This window comes from Trichechus manatus, unplaced genomic scaffold, assembly GCF_000243295.1.
Source record: "Trichechus manatus latirostris isolate Lorelei unplaced genomic scaffold, TriManLat1.0 scaffold00075, whole genome shotgun sequence".
NCBI classification, from domain to species: Eukaryota; Metazoa; Chordata; class Mammalia; order Sirenia; family Trichechidae; genus Trichechus; species Trichechus manatus.
Window position 1 is genome coordinate 10,875,017 of NW_004444011.1, and position 16,668 is coordinate 10,891,684.

At 34.8% G+C, this 16,668-nt stretch overlaps 1 protein-coding gene across 6 annotated transcripts in view; it reads right to left on the reverse strand.

The window, feature by feature from the left end:
* Positions 1-5,882: 5,882 nt before the first annotated feature.
* Positions 5,883-16,668, reverse strand: part of ARL5B (ADP ribosylation factor like GTPase 5B) — a 37,711-nt gene continuing 26,925 nt past the window's right edge. For all 6 annotated transcript variants that reach the window (XM_004380544.2, XM_023735063.1, XM_023735060.1 and 3 more), the window contains 3 exons: positions 13,815-13,898; positions 12,440-12,591; positions 5,883-10,897 (listed from right to left, as the gene is read on the reverse strand). In XM_004380544.2, coding sequence (XP_004380601.1) covers positions 10,849-10,897; positions 12,440-12,591; positions 13,815-13,898 — 285 coding nt within the window. In that variant the 3' untranslated portion in view covers positions 5,883-10,848. The remainder of the gene's footprint in view (positions 10,898-12,439; positions 12,592-13,814; positions 13,899-16,668) is intronic.

Genomic DNA, 16,668 nt, shown 5'->3' on the forward strand with positions numbered 1-16,668 from the left:
TCTGTACTGACTCTGATCCTCCTGCCTCTGTTATAAGGTCCCTTGTGATTACATAGCAAGATATGAGTCGGAATCAACTCAACGGCAATGGGTGTGACTACATGGGGCCCGGGTGGCTCAGTAGTTAAGAGCTTGGCTGCTAACCAAAAGATCGGCAGTTTGAATCCACCAGCCGCTCCTTGGAAACCCTATGGGGGCAGTTCTACTCCGTCCTATAGGGTTGCTATGAGTTGGAACTGACTCGATAGCAACAGGTTTGGATTTGTGATTACACTGGGCCTACCAGGATAATGCAGGGTAATCTCCCCATCTCAAAACCCTTAACTTAATTACACCTGCAAAGTCCCTTTACCATTAAGGTAACATATTCACAAGTTCTGGGGAATGAATTAGTGCTTCATGTGAGCTAAATGGGCATCCTGAACCAAAACCATTTCTCATGCTGGCATACAGCCACTTTCTCCGTAGACTGTAATTTTAGGCAGGTGTAGAGTAGCAAAGGAGCCCTGGTGGCACTTGGCTGTTAACCGAACGATTGGCAGTTCGAACCCATCAGCTGCTCCGAAGGAGAAAGACATGGCAGTCTGCCTCTGTAATGATTTACAGCCTTAGAAACCCAGTTCTACTATCTTACAGGGTCGCTATGAGTTGGAATCGACTCGACGGCAACAGCTTTGGTTTGTTTTTTTGGTTTAGTAGAGTAGCAACCTTTCCTTGGCATGGCTTCCCAGCAGCTGCTGGTTGCAGCCTAGGCTGAACCATCTGCATTTTAAAATGGTAAGTCTGTTCAGCACTAGTTGGTATTTATACTGGATTTCACAGGCACCAAAAAGGATCTGTCACTTGGTTGACTGCCTTCCCTAAACCCAGTTGATATTCCAGATTTTGATAGGCCAGGGTTTTAATCAACATGAAAAAAAAATTTACTGTTTAAAAAAATCCAGAACTTGGAAACAAGGCAAAAGATTACTGCATGCCCTTTCAAAGTTATACTAGGGCATTGTCTACCAAGCCTGCTTAAAGGTCATCTGACTTTCCAGGGGAAAATGTAACTTTGTTTAACTATTTATTATTTATTACAGCCCAGACTTCACAAAGTTAAATGTTAACATGTAGAAAATTGGTCAGGTTTCAAGTTTTTTATACGTTTTTTATACGTACCTATCCTTTGAATCAGCTTTGTAAGCCTGTTGTTGTTGGTTGCCATCAACTCATGGCGACCACATGCACAACGGAATGAAACGCTGCCTGGTTCTGCTCCAGCCCCATGATCATTTGCGAATTGGACCACTGTGGTTCCGAGAGCTTCCAGTGGCTAACTTTTGGAAATAGATTGCCAGGCCTTTCTTCCTAGTCTGCCTTAGTTTGGAAGTTTCGCTGAAATCTGCTCAGCATCATAGCAACACTCAGGCCTCCACTGACAAATGCGTGGTGACTGTGCATGAGGTGAACTGGCCAGGAATCGAACCTGGGTCTCCTACACGGAAGGCAAGAATTCTACCACTGAACTGGGCATTTGTAATTTGCAAGCCTAATAGTTCCTTAATTTGTGAGTTAAATAAATCTTTGACAAGTGTTCCCCATATAATTATATGTTTTTAAATTTATATGTTGATACCAGGCTACTCTGTTAGGAAAAAAAAAAATCTTCTCCTATGAAGCACGTTCCAAGAAAGCTTAGGTTAATGATCAGAAAACTACATGCAGAATAAGAGAACTAAACATAAATTATATGTAGAGGCTATATAGAAAATTTCTAGATAAATTCCTAGATGGTGCAAACAGTTAACACACTCAGCTGCTAACTGAAAGGCTGCAGATTTGAATCCACCCAGAGGTGCCTCAGAAAAAAGGTCTGGCGATCTACTTCTGAATAATCAGCCATTGAAAACCCTATGGAGCACAGTTCTACTTTGACACGCACGGGGTCATCATGAGTCAGAATCAACTCAACTGCAACTGATTTTTTGAATTTAGGTAAATTTAACCACATGATTAGCTAAAACTCGTTTAATGATGCCCCTGTATTTGGCCATCTGTAAATTAGGTGCAGTGGTTAAAGCACTTGGCTGCTAACCAAAATGTCGGCGGTTCTAACCCACTGGCTGCTCCATGGGAGAAAGATGTGGCAGTCTGCTTCTGTAAAGATTTATAGCCTTGGAAACCCTATTGGGCAGTTCTACTCTGTCCTATAGGGTCGCTATGAGTCAGAATTGATCAGCAGCAAGTGGGTTTTGATTGTATATTAGAAAGCAGCATTAAATTTAGCAGGATATTTTAAAAAGCCATTGCTAAAACAATGAAAAGGAAAGTCAGACTGAGAAATAACTGCGAATCAGATGAGCTATGATTTATAGTCAGACTGTATAAAGAACTCTCAAAACTCAATCATAAGAAAACAATTTTAAAAAATGAGAAGAGTTGAACATTTCACCAAAGATATAAGGATGGCAAATAGACTTGTGAAAGATGCTCAACATAATTAGTTATTAGGGAAATGCAAATTACAAACCCACAATCAGAGGATCTGTTAAACAAAAAACAAGGCCCACTGCCATTGGGTCAATTTTGACTCATGGCAACCGCATGGGTTACACAGTAAAACTGTTCCACTGGGTTTTCTTGTTTCTAATTGTTACAGAAGCAGATTGCCAGGACTCATGGCATCACTGAGTGGATGAGAACTGCCAACCTTAGGTTAGTAATCGAGTGCAACTGTCTGTACCACCCGAGGACCTTGAAAGACCTATTAGAATGTCTAAAAGCAAAGGCTGACTATACCAGTTGTTAGCAAGAATGTGGACCAACTGGAGCTCTCAGACACTGATATCAGGAATGGAAAATAGCATAACCACTTTGGAAAAGTTTGGCAGTTCCCTAAAAAGTTAAATGTACGCCTAACCATATTCTTAGGTATTTGCCCAAGAGAAATGAAAGCATACGTTTATACAAAGACTTATAGTAGCTTCATTCATAACAGGTGAAAAACGTCAACCCTTAGGCGAACGGATAAACAAACTGTGAGAATACTACTCAGAAATAAAAAGGAACAAACTGTTAATACACACAACAAAGTGAATGAATCTCCAAGTGTGTTGAGTGAAAGCAGACCAAAAAAAAAAAAAAAAACTCAAAAGCAAAAAAACCCCACAGAGTACAGATAATTTCATTTGTAGAAAATTCTATGGAATGCAATCTATAGCGACAGAGAACAAGGCAGTGGTTATCTGGGGATGGGGGAGTGTGGCAGAAGGCAGGACAAAGGGGCATGAGGAAACTGTTAGGGGTGATGTTTATGTTTATTATCCTGATCGTGGTCAAGGTTTCACAGATGTACACACATCAAAACTTATTAAATTGTACACTTTAAATATGTAGCTTACTGTGTATTAATTATACTTCAATAAAGCTGTTAAAAGAAAGGTGGCAGGATGAAACCTTATGGGATTCAGCTGTTTCTCAGAGGAATTCTGAATGTTCAGCTGCTGAAGTCCTATCATGCAGCCTAACTCTTAGCTTGAGATCCCTGAAATTCCTAACATTTATCTGTAACTTTGAACTTGTGCAATTTTTCTATGGAGATATCGTTAACATTCTTAAAGACATAGGTAAATTAAAAAAAAAAAATTAAAAACTGCTACTTTGGAGGAATCTAAATAATGACAATTTGTTATCCTACACAATAGCTCACATCTCATCTTTTTAATAGGAAAAGTTTAAGTGGATACAATGTCCAGACGATCTGTCACAATGTCCATGTGGGCTGGCAAACAGAGAAAGCCAGTCTAGTGAAGATTGAGAAAGATAACTTCCTGGTTTCTTCTCAGTGTCCCCGCCTCTGGTCCCAATCTTCACACCCACTTGGACTGCCTTCCTAGTCCACAGGAATTCCCCTTCTCTCATAAATGTCGTCTCCCCTTGGCCAGAGCTGTTTGGACCAGGAGAGTAACTGACCCAGCATAGGCTAATGAACTCTTTCTCTGGGAAATATGGAATTGTAACTAAGAATCTAATGATCATCTAAATTCTTCCTTATACAAAGATAAAAATATAGTAGTGATTAGACTTGGTCATTATCTGCCATGTGGACTGGCAAAGAGAGAAAGCCAGTCTAGCGAAAAATTGAGAAAGGTAACTTCTGGTTTCTTTTCAGTGTCCCCGCCTCTGGTCCCTATCTGTCCCCACAATCCAGTGGTATCCCTGACTCTGGGTTCCATAGCCCTCCACTACCTTACACCTCACCCTTAAAGTAAGCTCCTCCCCCTTTGTTAGCTTAGAGTTTCTATCACTTTGCAAAAAAGAGCCTGTCAAAACAAGTTAACTTTGAAAGAAAACACTGTGGATTCACTTCATATTGGAAAAGTAATTATTTATTATGACAAAAATAAAACTGTTGACCAAAAACAAATGTTACACTATATTGCACCATGATTGCAAATGAGCCAAAACCTGTCTAAAAGATGAACACTCCAGAGCAAATAGCATCTTTTTACTTGGGTAAGTAAGCATGCAAGCAACCCATTACAACATACTGGCAGAAATAAAAAACCATGAGTCCCAGGAACTTCAACCTAACATATAAAATAGGCATTTTATGAAAGTAATGAGCTACTAAAACTTCAAAACATCTTTTAAACAATCCCACCATTAGAAGAACATGTTTTGAACCATTTTCAAGTAGTGATGTTATGTATACATTAAGTAATTTATTTGCTCTTTTATTAATGCTTTAAAAAATATTGGACGAATAGCACACATTTCAGTGGGTTAGTTGTGGTTCAAAGCAGTTTGTGGCATGAAAGATCTTTTTCCCCCTCTGTACAACACCAGAGGGCCAACACAGAGATCTAATCCATAACTTTGGCCTTATTAGCACCATCTTCTATTCAACCAAGCTGAGTAGCTAATATATTGTTAGAGCTTTTGCAGAAAGCCTGAAGCTTGATGAATAACAACAGTTCGTATTTAAATATTAAGATATGAACATCAATATGAATACAGACACTTTATAGTAGTTTACATTCTGAGGCAAGAAGTCTAGAATACAGGGCCTGCTGCTTCCTCTAATGATCTAAAGCACCAATTTATGTTCAGATGGTGATGTGTGATCATAATCATTATATCCTGATTAGAACAAATGCAAGAGCAAGGCTGTAACTGTTTTTAATTTTTGTTGTTCTCTGTTTTTTAAACTGTGCTGTGGAACAGATGAACAGGGCAAAAATTACAGCTCTTCCATAACTGAAAAAAATTACAACCATCATATTATTTCACACTTTCAATGAAATAATAGCAGCTAAACTTTTATTTTTAAAATAGAAATTAAAAGTTTCCATAACTACGTTGAACAGTTTACTCCAAGAGAACAAGACAGGGGCTGCAGAGTCCCTGAATCTCCTGAGGGAAAATGTAAGAAGATTAAAATGATTATAGTCTTTCTCCAGAATAGGGCTAAACCATGCAAATAAATTATATGCAATCAAGATCAACTGACAATCATCTGATAGCTCACCAACATTGCTCGAGATATATTCACAGTATAATATAATCAATGAAATTTTTAGATTTTTCCATTCCTTTACTTGATTTAATCAAACAGATTAATTACTGAGCACTTGTCCGTGTGCTTTAATGAAGACCATGTGTGACTCTGATGGACCATGTTAGCCCTGCTGGTGGTAAAGAATTAAAAACAAAACCAAGTCCCCAACAAATGCTATCTCTTAGCAGTAAATTCTGCATATTTCAAATACACTTTGGGTGATAGGGGTATTTATGGGATGGTACAACCGCCCACAAACTGAACAAAGCACCTTATGGATTGAAAAATGAGGTAATTTTTCATTAAAATCTTTGTGCAAAAGAACATTTTCACTCTTCTAGAACTTTTATTTCTATTCCAAAATATATGCAAAAAAAAAAAAAAATGTTATTTCCTCATCTCCAGGGGAAACTGTAGCTTTCTGATTAAAACAAAAATGCAAAACCTGCATCTATGTGACTACACTTTCAAATTCTTACAGCCTCATCAGTCTTCATGTCCTGCGGCCAAATGAAAAACACAGGCCATCCAGCTGTACAGCAGAAGACTGTACTTTCTAGAAATTTTAAGTGCGTTAAATGGGGGAGTTCATGGTTTTCATTCAAATTTTCTATTATCTAACAACCTTTTGAAGATTATTCTACCCTATTGTTGTCTTTTGTTTCCGGGTGTGTATCTAAACCTCCAAATTAACATCTCCCAAACATGTTACCAAACCATATACACTTAAAGCTGTTTGTAGATCTGCTGAACAAAGTATTTTTGGACTTTAAAATTAAAATGGAGTAGCTGAAATAGTTTTCATATTGGCCTTTCTATTTAGCTTTGGTTACCTGGAACGCTTAAGAAAATACTCCTTTTGGAACTTAGCTTTTGGATTTCAGTCTCCATACTGATACTAAATGGATAAGGATTAAACATTACTAAAAAAACTAATCTTGACTATAAACCACTTTCAGATATATACAGACACTTGTAAAATACTGACATCATGACTACACTATACTTACAATACTAGAAAGTCAAACAGAACTATAGTTTGGGGTGGTACTTAAAGCCAATAAATGGAACAAACTAACCACTTCAAGTAGTAAATGCCAAAAAAATGAGCAAGGTAAAATCCCTAGAAGAGACTATTTCCACCAACAGACACTGGTACATAATATGAAGCTTAATTTTCTTAGCATATGGCTTGTTTTCTTTTGCATTGTTACTAGCTACTAGTTCAAGTCAAATGCCAGTTACTAACTGATACTTTAATTGATTGTATTCACATACTAAATGAAATGATAAATGGGTGGTGTTAGGTGCCATGGAGTTGGTTCCAACTCACAGCAACCTATGTACAACAGAATGAAACACTGCCCGATCCTGCACCATCCTCACATTGCTGTTTGAGCCCATTGTAGAAATCAAATAACAGAAATGAATTTAATTTCATATTATATGTCTTTCCCTACTATTTTCTGGGTTTTCCAATTTTAATGATAGTATGTAAGAATTCAGGATTTTAAAATCAAAAAATGTTAGAGCTCTAGTTTGCTTAGGTTCCTCAGCAGAGAAAAACAAAAAACCCACAAAAAAAACCAAAAACCAAAAAGCAAGTACATGGACAGTAAATAAATGATTTAAAGTCAGCAAGACAATTAACGGCCGAATTAAAATTTAAATCCACTTCTTTAGATAGCATAATATTCTTTCTAATACACCATGCTATGTATCTTGAAGTAACATTATTCCTAAAAATGTAAAGTATCCTTTAAAATTGAACTAGATGTGAAGTTTTTTAGATCCAAAGTAATAGATAAAATGAAACATATCTATCTAGGCATAATACCAACACATTTTTCTACTGATACGGTTTCACACAGTTAAGGATTAAATGAGAATGCTAGTCAGAAACAATCCTGTTTATAATTTTCCCTAAGATACGTCGAAAGGCCAAAAAAAAAGCTTTTATTGTCTTCTTTCTTCTTTTTGTTTGGGGATCTCCCATAACTCTTGGTAGGATATTATTTACAATTTACAACACTGCCTATATTATTCACTATTTCCATAGGAAAATAATTATTTTCACTTTATAATATAAATATAGAGGGTTAAATTATGCTTAATCAAAATGACTATGGCTATAGAGGTGGTGTCCATTTAAAAATTATTTTTAGCAATGGAATTTGAATTTATTATCTTTCCTCTAATGAATACAGAATATAAGTGATTACATATACCTTTAAGATACTAACACAAGAACCTAAAAGTAAAAATTGTGCATTTAATCTTTAAGAGATTATATATACTTCAGATTTCAAGGAATTATATTAACGATTCAAAATATGCAATATATTCCCATGTAAAAGGGCCTGTTAATCACTAAAAGAGTTCTCAAAAGGCTTCAATAAGAATGATGAGTTTAAATATGAAGTAACATGTTCAGAATTAAGAAAAATAGCATATTTGAACTTACAAGAGTAGAAGTTTTACACTGAGTTATAATAATATATTGAAAAGATTTCAGTTAAAATTCAATTTCCTTATCCTCAAATTAAAAGCAAAATGTAGAATAATCTCCCAAGGGTAATGTGCTTGCTTTCTTTCTACTACTTATTAGAAACTTTTCTAGAAAATACCTGGAGTTGAAGGGGAGGGTGAAATGCAAATTATATTTCATTGCTAAAAAAATCTGCTTGCCAATCTGACCTCCAAAGAACAGGTATAGTACACCATCGGGAACGTATCTCAAAATATGAATAAAGGCACTAATGGATTACAAATTTACATTTTTATCAGACAGTATCTTTAATTGATTTAAAGTGAATGACAGAATTAATGCTTTATAAAGTATTAGATACTTGGTTGGGCTAAAACATTCTCTTGGAGTAAAGGATCATGGTTTTCACATTACTGTAACAAAAAATATCTAATGAAAACTTATAAAATACTTTTAAAAAGTCTTACATAAACTTCCTAATTGAACTTTTCCCAATTGTTGGCACAAAATCTAGTTGGATGCCAAGTTCATCTTCAATACACAGCTAGCATAAATCATTTCTAATTCAAAATAAACATGTTTTAAAAAGAATTTAGAAAATAAAATAAATTGTATTTTAAAAATTAAATAGCAAATTTGAGTCTATACTAGTAGTTGTTTGACAAAATATACTCAACTATCAAAAACACTTTCAATATAATGCTGATGTGGTAATATAAAAAATAAGCAGATAATCTGATAGAAGAAAATTGAGCCAGCCAATCATATTTAGATACAAAAAGGGCAAATAATCATTTCATAGTAAGAATGCATACAGGAGTACTGAATATGCTGTTTTCAAAACAGACTTTTGAGAATTATCCTCAGTACTTATGGCTAACCTATATACATCCAACATAGAAATGCAGGCAAAGTGTGCTGTAGGTAAATGGTACTTTCATAATTTTCCTTCTCTGCCTCCTCCACAAACCACAAAGCAGCCATACTGATTTATGTCTGCTTTTCTCTCATCTTGTTGATTAAAACAAAAAAAACCTTATGTTCTATCTGTTATAGGATCACTAAGAAAAAGGTTCAAAACAAAGTCAAACAACTAGTTCCCAAAGTCCAGGAAACCTCACTCTGACTTTTCAGTTTTGAGATGTGCTACCACTAATGAGAAATCAGAAAAATGTTACCACATTTAATTTAATTAAATATAATAAACCCAATACACCTGAAAACAAGGCAAAATTTAAATCAATTTACAAATAAAAAATATTAGAATTAAAATACAGCTTTTGAACAGGTATTCTGATATTCTTATGAACACTGAATCTTATATTTGACCCAAATTTTTTAAAAAATACTGTAAAAATGAAGTATTTTTTAAGTGTGCATTTTATCCTTTTCATTATAGCAAAATCACATACTTGAAATAAACAGAACTGAAATCAGAATACTTGTCCTCCCTCTTCATTTAAGGTATGCAATGTTTAGGTTGTGTTCATATTAGACAACTGCCTCAAAAACTTTTTAATGTTATCCAATAAACTTTTTATAGATTATGGCTTTTTTTCTTTTTAAATTTAATTTATAAGCTGTCAGTGTGCTAAGTTTGATTCTCTAGTAATATTCTAAAAACTAGGATTAAATTCAGCAGTTGTCTATAATCCAGTGAAAGATTGCCATGTTTATAATGGCAATTGCTTCAAGCCTATTACACTGAAACCTCAAATAGATTCAAGGAAAGCCACATGGTATTTTAAGAAATATACTGCTGGTGGTAGAAATGCTATTACAGACACATAAAATTTTTGAATTTTAAGAAATAATATGAACTACTTATACTTCTGCTTTAGCTATTGGCCAAAACAGTACCTAAAGATGTGATGTCCCTTGCAAATGGAACAGTTGAACTTTTTACTGTTAATAAAATTGTCTGTAATTGATAATAAAATATACCTCAAGTGTCTTGTTTTAATTTTAGTGCTGGTATGCTCTAATAATTTCCTATAGTTATGTATGCGTTGAATAATGTGAAATTCTAAAAATATGAGATTTAACCAACAAAACTTACCATCAAAGCTGGGTTTTCAAATAAATATTTTACCTTGATTAATTTTTGACAAATGTGAATAAAAACACATATTTCCTCATTTCCAAATTCACAGGCAGAAGAGCCACCTTAATTCTTTTAGATAAATAAATAACCTATTTAATTTCCATGCTAATATTGACTAAAAATTATTCTATGATTTGCAATGATGTGGGGGAAGTTACTTATTTAAAGGCAAATTCCCATGATACTTAATCTTCCTTGTATATATTCTCTAAGCACATTTTTTTTTTCTCTCTAAATTCTGTCCAAAAGGTAAGTGGTTTATAGAGGGGCCAAATATTTAGAGTTAGAGAAGTTTGCAAGCAACACCTGATGATTTTCACTACTACTTTGTTAAACCAGTAATTATCTGGGGGAGGGAGGGTCAATAAATGAAAGAAATTGGTCATTAGGGTTATTACAATACCTCAGAAAACATTAAACATATGACAAACATTTCTTACAAGGCAGTCACTGAATAATAAGAATAAGCAGTCAGAAGAATTTTGTTGCTGAAAACAGTTATACATTATGTTCATCCAACTGAAGATTAGTGCATTAAAAAAAGATAACAAAAAATCTTTTATGTTCCAGTTCAGCTGCACTTGATTCAAGTGTTGCTCATAGAGGTTTGTGTTGTTATAAATTAAACATGCTGCTGCCTTAGCAGCCAATGGTACCAGGAAAAAATGTTCATGTTCACAGAATAAATAGAACAGTCTCTTTCGAGCAAAAAAGTTATCTCACACCAATCCGGGAGGTCATCCACTCCAGACCTTGACACAACCTGAAACAAAAGATAGATGTATTTTCTAAATCAGAAGCTTTGTACTTAAAAATGCAAAGCATACTTATTATTTTTCAATCTTATCCAAAGGTCGGTACTACAATCATTATATACTTCAGTGACAATACTGAACAGAAGGTTCACTTAAAATTACCTTAATCAGTGAATAATGTGTGAAATTGCTTCAATTTCACCTTGAAGATACAGATTTGGGGGTTTTGCCATTAAGGTTGCAAACAGCCACTCTCCTCCCTTTCTTCTGTACATAACTACAACTGAAATAACTATAGAAAGACAACAGGTGCTTTATCTTGCCTTCCTAAATTCTAAAGAATGGAATGTTTATGACTCATTCTTTAAAGTATAGGTCAAAAAGTCTATACAGAGATATGATATTGCAAGCCATTTGTACTATGAAAAAACAACCAGGAAGGTCAGGTTGATTTGAGGATAAGTAAGTTTCTGGAAAAAAACTGGGTACTCCATATATAACACATTTGGTTTTACTTGGCTTACTGTATCTATACTCAAACTCTTAGGAAAGGAAAAAGACACAATGATAGCATTTGTCTCAACTGTTTATTGTCTAGAATTGTGCCTCCAAAAAGGACAGCTAGTAATAAAGAAGATGAACTCTTAAAGAAAGCTAGAATGCTTAGGCTTAAGCCTTTGTAGAAAATGTGAAATTTCTTTGAAGCTCCTCTTTAATTCAGATAACACTCCAGTTTCCTTTCAGTCAGTAAATGATAAAAGCAAGAAAGGAACAGCAATCAAATTTGGATTATGAAAACTTAAACCAAAAGTTTGTTATGCCCGTCTCCACCAGACTGAGTCCAGTACAACTAGATAGTGCTTGGCTACCACAACTGACTGGTTTGACAGGGATCACAACAGGGGGTCCCAGACAGAGCTGGAGAAAAATGTAGAACAAAATTCTAACTCACAAAAAAAGACCGAGTTACTGGCCTGACAGAGACTGGAGGCCCGTGGACACCCTTTTAGCTCAGTAATGAAGTCACTTCCGAGGTTCACCATTCAGCCAAAGATGAGACCGCCCCATAAAACAAAACAAGATTAATGGGGCACAACATTCCACGGACAAGGACTAGAAGGCAGAAGGGGACAGGAAAGCTGGTAATAAGGAACCCAAGGTCGAGAAGGGAGAGTGTTGACATGTCGGGTTGTTAAGCAATGTCATAAAACAGTATGTGTACTAACTGTTTAATGAGAAACTATTTGTTGTGTAAACCTTCATCTAAAGTACAATTAAAAAAAAAAAAAAGTCTGTTATGCCCTTCTTTGGTAAAACATTACATTGGTATTAAAAGTTAGAAGAAATTTGTCAACAATTTTGTTTACTAAAATTATCTCAACCTTGTAAGCCTGAGGCGCAATATAAAAACCATCTTTACTATAAACAGCAAAAAAAAAAAAAAAAAAGGAAAAGAAACAGGATAAAAGAGGAAGATAATTTGATCTAAAAATGTGGATAGAGAAATCTGAAAAAAGGCATACCTCCTCCATAGGTTGGTTAGTACTTACCCTTCCCCTGTTAAAGCACAGCAGGACTGAATGTGCCATGGATGATCCTTAATAGAACTAAGAGTGAGGTATTTAGAGATTTCAGCTGCTGTCATGCACCCTTTCATATCCTGTTTATTTGCAAAGATAAGGACTGCAGCCTTCCGTAAATCCTGCAATCAATATGAACATCACAATTCAAATAAAACCACTGAAGCAGGGTAAAATATACACTGCTGGACAGTTATAATAAAATCCTCCTCCTTTGAAATGATTAGGTATTAACATTTAATTTCAAAAGCTGATTGAAAAAAAAAATTCTCTCCAATAACCATGACTTAATAATTCAGCCTAATAAAGACAGATTAACTAACGTTAAGTCAGATAATTAATTTTTCTATTGTTGGGTCAAAGGGGTCAAGCTAAAAATAAAATAAACCTGTATCTTAAATATTGACTTAAAACTATATAAGCAATATTCTAATTCAAAATTTCTCCAAAATTTACAGTACGGAGTGCAGGGGGGCTGGGCAATACTTACTACTTATTGTTCTTTATATAACCTAAACTCACTGATTTATGTTCATTGCAGTATTGTTTACACTATGAAAACATTAGAAGTAACCTAAATGTTCATTAATAGAAGAACAGATCAATTGTGGTATATTCATACAGTGGATTACTATATAACTGTTAAAAGGAATGAACCAAAGGCGTATGTATTAACAAGGATAAATCTCAGTTTGTGCTAAAAAAAAAAAAAAAAAGTGAGACAGAAAGGTACGTACATAATGATACCATTATACAAAGTTTTAAGAACATGGAACACAATATTCTGTACAGTTTATGGATAATTAAAAATGTAGTAAAAGTATAAAAATATGCATATATGACAAAGACTACTTTTAAGATAGTGAATACCTCAGGGAACAAAGGGAAGGAAATCAGACTGGGACGGTCTCATAAGATACCTGATAGGGTGAATGAGGAGTACATGTTTTATTGCCTAAGTTTTTTATACACCTAAAATATTTCAGAATTAAGAAATCTCAAATTATTCATTAAAGAATTTTCAGTTATATAACTCTTGAGGGGAAAAGATTTATATTTTCCTCTTTCTTGCCTCGATTTAATCTATCAGACTTTTTTAAAAAGGCATTCATAAGTAGTTTTAACTTTGAAATATTTTTCCACAACAGTAGTCTATAAATTAACCTGTTTCTCTAAGTTTGAAAAAGTAGTGAAAACTCTGACTTCAAGACTTAATCAATTTAACATATAAGATTTTGTTAATGATGAGAAAAACAACATCCTATCATATTAATCTTTGTAAAAGAACAATACCAGTGTACAGACACCTTACTCCAATTTTTTACAGATCGCTTTTAGAATTTACCTCATGAGCCAACATTCTGTATAATTCTTCTTTCGTAATAGCTAGTCGTTCCCTGTCAATGCTATCAACAACAAGAATGATGAACTAGAAGACAATTAAAAAGAAAAAGAAAATTGAATGGGATGTTGAAAAGGTTTCTGTAAAACTATTCTCAAGTAACGTAAGTACTTTTTTCACATGGCATAATTATTATTAGGAAACATCTATTGCTCCTTCATCATTACTAAAAATCGCATCGGTTGTCTTAGAGTTAATTCTGACTCAAGGCAAACCCATGTGTGTCAGAGAACTGTGATCCACAGAGTTTTCACTGGCTGTGATTACTCAGAAGTCGATGGCCAGAACTTTCTTCTGAGGCACCTCTGGGTGGATTTTAAACAGTCAACCTTTTGGTTAGCAGCCTAGTGCTTAACTATCTGCACCACCCAAGGACTCCTCTCAACTCAACAGCAACTGGTTCTTTCATCATTAGGCATTTATATAATACTGAATCACAACTAGCAAGCAACATCCAAATGTTAATAAGAAAATGACAACTCATAACATCAACAAATAAAAACTATGTCCAAGTCTATTTAAAACAAAAACAAATGTCTGAATACATAATGCTTAGATTTGCTTTCAAATGCAAGTAATGAAAAGTAATTTCAAGTAACACTCTTTCACTGAAGACTTAAAAGTACTCTGTAACATTCATTTAAAACAATAACTGTTTAATTGTTTATGTATAAGACCATCTCCTGCCTATTAGAAGCACACAAACTAGTTTGAGAAAAAAGATAAATGTATTTAAAAAACCCCAAAAGCTATAACAAAATTTTACATATCAATATAAACAATAAAAGCTGAAGGAAAATGTGCTATTGTTGTTGTTAGGTGCTGTTGAGTCAGTTCTGTGCCATTTTCAGTTATTGTTATCCTTGAGTCCATTGTTGTAGCCACTGTGTCACTCCATCTCATTGAGGGTCTTCTTCTTTTTTGCCGACCCTCTACTTTACCAAGGCTGATGTTCTTCTCCAGGGACTGATCCCTCCTGATAACGTGTCCGAAGTGGGTGAAACACAGTCTCACCATCTTTGCTTCTAAAGAGCATTCTGGCTGTACTTCTCCCAAGGAGGATTTGTTCGTTCTTTTGGCAGTCCATGGTATATTCAATATTCTTCGCCAACACCACAATTCAAAGGCATCAATTCTTCTTCAGTCTTCCTTATTCATTGTCTAGCTTTTGCAGGCATGTGAGGTGACTGAAAACACCATGGCTTGGGTCATGTGCTAAATTGTGCTAAACAGAATCATACATACTTAGGTGTTAAATAATACGCTGGAGAAGCAGTAGGTGACATTAAAGAAAGGCGAACACAATGAAGACTGGAACAATCTGTTGGTAAAGGTATATATGAAAAAAAGTAAAATAAAAATATTTTATTAAAAATAAAAACAAGTCCAACACCCATTCATGATAAAAACTCTCAACGAAATAGGATTAGAAGGGAAATTCCTCAATATAATTAAGAGCATTTATACAAAGCCAACAGTCAACATCATCCTAAATGCAGAGACTCTGAAAGCATTCGCCTTGAGAACAGGAACCAGACAAGGATGCCTTTTATCACCACTCTTATTCAACATTGTGCTGGAGGTCCTAGCCAGAGCAACTAGGCTAGAAAAACAAATAAAGGGCATCCAGATTGGTAGGGAACAAGTCAAAGTATCTCTATTTGCAGATGATATGATCTTATACACAGAAAACCCCAAAGAATCCACAAGAAAACTACTGGAACTAATAGACGATTTCAGCAAAGTTTCAGAATACAAGATACACATACAAAAATCAGCTGGATTCCTCTACACCAACAAGGGAACTTCGAAGAGGAAATGACTAAATCAATACCATTTACAATAGCTCCTGAGAACATAAAATACTTAGGAATAAATCTAACCGGAGATGTAAAAGACCTATACGATGAAAACTACAAGACATTACTGCAAGAAACCAAAAGAGACCTGCCTGAGTGGAAAAACAAACTTTGCTCACGGATAGAAGACTCAACATTCTGAAAATGTCAATTCACCCAAAGCGATCTACAGATACAATGCAATCCTGATCCAAATTCCAATGGTATTTTTCAATGAGATGGAGAAACAAATCACCAACTTCAAATGGAAAGGGAAGAGGCCCTGGATAAGTAAAGCATTAGTCAAGAAGAACAAAGTGGAAAGCCACACTACACCTGATTTTAGAATTTATTATACTGCCACGATAGTCAAAACAGCCTGGTACTGGTACAACAACAGATACACAGACCAATGGAACAGAATTGAGAATCCAGACATAAATTCATTCACCTATGAGCAGCTGATATTTGACAAAAGCTCAGAGCCCATTATTTGGGGAAGACAGTCTCTTTAACAAATGGTGCTGGCATAACTGGATATCCATCTGCAAAAAAACTCAAACAAGACCCATACCTCACACCATGCTCAGAAAATAACGCAAAATGGATCAAAGACCTAAATATAAAGTTGAAAACGATAAAGATCATGGAAGAAAAAATAGGGACAACGTTAGAGTCCTAATACATGGCATAAATAGAATATGAACCATAAGTAACAATGCACAAGCACCAGAAGAGAGACTAGATAACTGCGAGCTCCTAAAAATCAAACACTTACGCTCATCAAAAGACTTCACCAAAAGAGTAAAAAGACAACCTACAGACTGGGAAAACATTTTTGGCTACGATAAATCCGATCAGCATCTAATCTTTAAAATCTACAAGATACTGCAAAACCTCAACAACAAAAAGACAAATAACCCAATTAAAAAATGGGCAAAGGATATGAACAGGCACTT